At 51.3% G+C, this 6,224-nt stretch overlaps 1 protein-coding gene across 1 annotated transcript; it reads left to right on the forward strand.

Moving 5' to 3' along the window:
- The first annotated feature begins 2,942 nt into the window (after positions 1-2,942).
- On the forward strand, positions 2,943-5,897 carry LOC132225549 (melanoma antigen preferentially expressed in tumors-like). The gene is made up of 3 exons (XM_059680644.1): positions 2,943-3,253; positions 3,639-4,244; positions 5,342-5,897. The coding sequence occupies exons 1-3, from the start codon at positions 2,955-2,957 to the stop codon at positions 5,895-5,897; spliced, it is 1,461 nt and encodes a 486-aa protein (XP_059536627.1). The 5' UTR covers positions 2,943-2,954.
- Positions 5,898-6,224: the final 327 nt, after the last annotated feature.

Consider the following 6,224-nt stretch of genomic DNA (forward strand, 5'->3'; position numbering starts at 1 on the left):
ATAGAAGTTTCCTGAGCTTGGGCTCCTACAATTTTCCAGTTTCTGCCAGTGCATGTAATGTTTGTGTTAAAGAGAAAATCTCACCCCCAGGTGGCACCACTCAGGCTTTAAGCCCATGATACCAAGTCTAGACTCAACTGCTGACCTCATTACAGTTTGAACCTCTTCCAGAAACCTCATCAGCCAGTCTGCAATTTTCAGGTCAACACCACTGTGGTAATCTGTTACGTGGTCCCTCTGCCTGGAATATGAAAGTTGTTTGGGCATCACAATGCAGGGCGTACAGAAGAGCCTACAGAAAATTTGCTCCTCTCTGCCTCTGTCTCTCTCTCTCTTTGCCCCCCCTCTCCCCCTCCCCGCGCTCTGTAGCTCTCTCTCTGTCTGTGTCTCCCTCGATTTCATAAGATCCAATGTGTGACTCAGTACAGCATGGGGATATCCCAAACTATGGCAGATCCTTACATGCCAAGTACAGCTTCAAATCTTCTGAAGGGGAAGGTGTATCTGTGCACTGTGCTTTGTCCTGAGAGAGGACATCTTCCCTCACAATCTGAGTAAGAGTTTTAGGCCTGGGCCCAAAAGGAGCTTTTCGAAGCCAAATTTGCATGGATTGTTCCCTGGGGTTGAGCAAACATTAGTTATTTATACAGACTTTGGCAGTCATGTTTAGGGCCCCGGCCCCTGGAACTTGGCTGGGACTAAGCTGCTGCCTGTGTAAGGTTGGGATGTGGAAGAGGATGCCTGAGCTAAAGAGAATGCCCTCTGTAGCAGCTCCTTGGTAAGGATACACAGGTCTTTTTGCCCACATTTATTTTTCTCTGTGCCTCCAAGATTCCCAAGAGCCCACGACTCTCAGCCCTCAGTGGCTTTCAAAAGTGTATGTCACATCCCAGGTTCAGCTGCCACACCCCTCCTCTGGCCTCTCCACAACCCACGTTTTCACATTTAATTTTCTCAAGCCAGGTTGCTGAGCTGATCTGGTTTTTCTGAGAGGAAATGCCCTTTACCTCCACAGAGGGAGGGTGACAGAATCTCCTGCCTATACTCCCCGTCAGCTTGGGTTTAAGGGATCCACCCAGTTTCCTTCTTCACCGCTAGCCTTTTAAGTTCTTAAGTTGATGCAGTCAGTGTCTTTGAGTTTCCCCAATGTTCACCTTGTCCTGGGTAATTCCCTAGGTCCCATTCCAAACGTGCAGCCCCTCCCTTCTCCTGATCAATCCCTAGATGTGATTTTGACCTGACCTGCTCTGGGGAAGGCTTGCTCCTCAAAATATGGAAGACCAACTATCCCTCTGTTCCTCTTTGAATGGGCACGGGGTTTGCAATTCTAAGTAACCTCAAGTCTCAGGGACTGTTTGGTACTCAATACTGTTGCATTGAAATTCTTTTTCTCTGGAGATGATACCACTGTCTCTCTAAAGGGGTGTTAATGGGAACACTAGGGAATTTTTATGTGGCCCCAACACCCCCATTAAGTCTACTTCCAGGCTGGTTTCCTTTTCTTTTCCTTTCATGAATGGACCTAGGGTTCAGTTGGAGGTGTGGAGAGTGCAAAGCCCCATCATGGTTAAATGCCTGGAGATCCAGGACTAAGGTTTTGCTCTCAGGTGGAAGTAGCCATTTCAGCTAGGACCTCAAAAGGAAGGTGTGGTCAGACGGGGTATAATGGCTTCTGAGGAGGCCGAGGAGGGAACAGAAGCTAGAGCGTGAGAGTCAATGTCCAGGTCTGAGCACAGGGCTCCCTGCACCACGCCGCTCTGGTGAGTCAGGAGCCTAAGGTGGTCCCCAAGGACCTGCAAGCCAAGATCCCAGAGATTTGTCCTTTTTTCCTTACAAATGAGCAGACTTTGCCTTTGCCTCTGGATGCAGGTGTGCCTTAATCCAAAATGTTTTGATTTCTGTTTTGATGTTTGCCATTCATAGAGGTTCACAGGGCAAGTTTTCCCTGTGTCTGAAAGTCGAGTATTGCTAAGGAGCCTATTGTAGGCCAAAGTGGCAAAATCCTTTTTGTAGTTTTGTAGAGGCCGGGCTGTGTGTGTGAAAACCGGTATTAATGAAAGTCTTTCATAACAGCCAATTGATGTTTAGAAAGAGAGGAAGGGAGTGGGCGGAGAGAGAGAGAGAGACATTGATGTGAGAAACATCCCTCAGCTGGCTCCTGCCCACACCCTACGGGGGCTAGGAATGTAGCCCTCAAGTGACATTTGGGGGGCACGAGAGGATGCTCAACGCCGTGAGCAACACTGACCAGGCTTTGCAGTCTCTTATTGAGAGGAGCCTTAGTTGTGACATGTGAGCCCTCTGTTGTCATAGATAAAATGGTCATTCTAATATTCATAGAAGGGACACCCAGTAAAATGTACATGTTGGAATTAACGGTTATTTTTCTCACCTCCAGCTCCCCCATGCTTCAGAAAACGTTTGTGCTGCTTTTATATGCCTCATTTAAAATGTGTCAAAGGCCTCAATGGTACCCATTGTGTGGGTGTTCCTTAATCTTCCCCATCTATTTTATTTCCTGGAACTTAGCAAGAGGCAGTCCTGGGCCACGGGCTGCTCCCTACTCCAGGTGTTTTCAGTCCTTCAGTGATCCTCAGAAATGTTTTCCCTGGAAAGGGTGGGATCATCTCTCTGGTTTCCCAGTCCTCACTGCACAGCAGATTTGCAGCTAGCCAGTGGGCAGATGCGGGAGGGGTCCAGTGGTCATCTCACCCCTCCTTGGTGCCTGGTTCTTGTCCTTCCAGTGGCAGAGTAGAGGCAGGGCTGAGTGGATTTGCAACCCTAAGCAGAAAACGGAGTTGGGGTAAATTGGGGGTGCTCCAGTTGTTGCCAGAGCAGTGCCTTTGGCCCTCAGCTGGTCCCTCTGAAGGGAGAAGGACCGGGGTTGCTCATGCTCAGCCTGACAAGATGCCTTGCTCCCGGCTGTCTCCCAGGATCTCTTTCATAGCAGCTTCATGGGGATGAGCCTCCCAGCTCCACGCCGACTCCTGGAACTGGCATGTCAGAGCCTGCTGCGGGATGAAGCCTCGGCCATCGCTGCTCTGGAGTGGCTTCCTATGGAGCTCTTCCCACCTCTTTTCATCACAGCCTTCACTGGGAAGCACAGCAGAGTCCTGAAGGCCATGGTGCAGGCTTGGCCCTTCCCCTGCCTCCCTCTGGGGGCCCTGATGAACCATCGGCAGTCTTACCAGGATATCTTGCAGGCTGTGCTCGAGGGACTCGATGCCATGCTTGCCCAGGACCCTCGACCCAGGTATGGGGGATTCAGTAGCCGGGTCGCACCCTGGGGATCTGAGCAGTTACAGCTGGGATCTGGGAGTGGGCAGGGCCAAAGGGAGAGCTGAGGCAGGCCTTGGAGCCACTGCTAGGGTCATTCTAGGAACAGGCTTCGGATATATACGGCTGATGAAATTGTCGAGGGTGACCGAAGGGACACGAGCCCACTCCTTCCTGGTGGCACCTAAAGGTACCAGGAATGGGGACCATGAAGGATCCCAGTAGCACCAGGAGCAGTTGATTCCTGGGGCATGGAGTCAAAGTCCAGTGCGGTGTCTGGCCCAGCTGCCCAGATGCCTAGCTCATGGTCTTACTCATTGTTATCTTAATGCATCCCAGCATATCTCCTATTTTCTCCACAGGAGATGTAAACTGCAGGTGCTTAATTTACAGAAGAGAGTTCATTTGGAGTTCTGGATGGTGTGGGCAGGTACCAGAGCCCATGTGTGCTCACTGCTGGAGCCTGAGGCCCTGCAGCCCATGAGGAATAGGAGGAAAGTACACAGCTTAAGGGCCAGGCCAAATCCACCCTTGGCCCCCGTGGAGGTGTTAATAGACCTTTGCCTCAAGAAAGGTGTCCTTGATGAGTCCCTCAGCTACCTGATTAAGAAAGTCAGCGAGAGGAGAGGTTTGCTGCACCTTTGCTCTAAGAAGCTGAAGGTTTTTGCGATGTCGAAGCAAAACACTAACATCCTGGATATGGTGCAGCTGGACTCTGTCCAGGATTTGGAGGTAAACTGTACCTGGAAGCTGTCCACTCTGAGGAAGTTCGCTCCTTACCTGGGCCAGATGGGCAATCTGCGCCGGTTCCTGCTCTCCCACGTCTTCACGTCTTCTCACACCACCTTGGAGCAGGAGAAGCAGTGTGTTGGCCTGGTCACCTCTCAATTCCTCAACCTGCCCCACCTACAGGAGCTCAATTTGGACGATGTCTCCATCCTCAGAGGCCACCTGGATGAAATCCTCAGGTGAGGGGTGGCGAGCTTTCCCTGCGGACCAGAGCGAGTCCCTTTCCACTTCAGTGCACAGTGACGGGCTCTCCTGTGTGCCGTCCCTCAGCAGTGCTAGAGTGCCTGAGCCACTAGACGGGCCACACAGTCAGTGTCTTGTTCACCGCTCTGTCACCTTGCATGTTGTGACATAAACCCCCAGATAAAGGTAGGACGTATGCACTAGGACAGAGGCTACTAAAGGGACTCCTTGCTAGGAATTCGGGCCAGGGGATGGTAGCTTTGGGCATCCTTGTAAGTGGTGTTGAAGGGAAAATGATGCAATAGAACCAAGTGAGGATTGCAATGACAAGGGGAAAGCCAATCAGAGGTGAGGTTTCAGGGGTTAAGTTCCGCACTTAGAGATTTGGCCATGGCAGCCTTTCACTCCAAACCTGCCTCAGTCACCTGTCTGCCAAGGGTTGCCATAGGCTCTTGCAAACGGAATGCGTGGTAAATGCAGGATTCAGGAGGGAGGCATTACGAAATGGGATAGGTGGTTTGTAGACAATGCAGTGATCTAAGTTCCTGGAGGGTGGCAGCCCTCGCTGGATGTTGCCTGACTGTGCCCAGGTTAGCCCTTTCTGCACATCTGCCAGAGGCCTCATTGGGCTAAGTGATGGTGGTGACAGGGGTCTAGGCTGTGGCTGGAAGGAAGCCCCAGTTGCAGGCAATTCAGGACATGTCTCCAATACTAAAATGCACTGGTTGCCTCCTGCTTCAGACCCTGGGGCAGGCTCCTTTCTGAGCTCCTCCCACCTTTATGTTCACAACACCTGTGTGTTTGGGCTGGAGGGTATGATGTGCTCCACTTGACGGATGAGTAAATGGAGTGTGTGAGGTTTCATCCAGTTGAATCCATCACGGAGCAGATAACAGATGGAGAAAGATGCCACTCAAATTTGCTCGGACTTGAATGTCACTTTTCACTGTGCAACATCCTGGGTTTGATCATCATCCGGAACACTGTAGGCTTTGGTGACATGGGCCTCTTTACCCTGAAGGCCTGCATTATCCTCACCTGCCTCTGCTCACCAGGTCCATCTCCCACATGTAACTGCTCTATGTCTCCCCAGGTGCCTGAAGAGCCCCTTGGAGACCCTGTCCATCACTAACTGCCTGCTTTTCGAAAGAGACTTTAGACATCTCTCCCAGCATCTGAATGTCAGCCAGCTGAAAAGCCTGAGTTTCAGTGGGCTCAACCTGACCATTATCAGTTCTCGGTCACTCCAATTTCTTTTAGAGAGAGCCTCCCCCACTCTCCAGGACCTGGACTTGGATGAGTGTGGGATCATGGACCACCAGTTCCTGGACATCCTGCCAGCCCTGAGCCACTGCTCCCAGCTCACAACCCTAAGTTTCTGTGAAAACCCCATCTCCATGACCGTCCTGGAGGACCTGCTTCGCCACGTTGTCGGGCTGAGCAAGCTGAGTTGCGTGATTTATGCGGCGCCCGTGGAGAGTTATGAGGAAACTAGCAGCAACATCAACCTGGGCCGACTTGCCCAGATGCATGCTGTGCTAAAGCATATGCTGCAGGAGTTGGGTCGGCCCGGCATGGTCTGGCTCTGTGCTTACCCCTGTCCTCACTGTGGCTGTAGAACCTTCCATGACCCAACTCCCATTCTGTGATCCTGTTGCTTGAGTGTCTAGCTGGGTGCACATCTCATAGGCTTTACTCTGGGCACTTGGGCACTGAAGCCCAGACATAAGTGTACCGTTCAGGAACACAGCAGCCAGTTTCAGACAGCTACTCAGGGTTGGGGGGAAATGCTCACAGGGGACTGGATGGTTTCTTTGGGGAGATTTGTCCTAAGGAGTTAGAAATATGCACCTGAATCTCTCAGGGGGAGGGATTGAGGCTTGGGTGGTAGATGCGGTGATTACCTTTGCTTGAATGGTTGTGAATAAATGTCAGTAATAAAGAGAACTGGATGTTAACAGACTGATGTCCTCAAT

Source organism: Myotis daubentonii, chromosome Y (genome assembly GCF_963259705.1).
Source record: "Myotis daubentonii chromosome Y, mMyoDau2.1, whole genome shotgun sequence".
NCBI classification, from domain to species: domain Eukaryota; kingdom Metazoa; phylum Chordata; class Mammalia; order Chiroptera; family Vespertilionidae; genus Myotis; species Myotis daubentonii.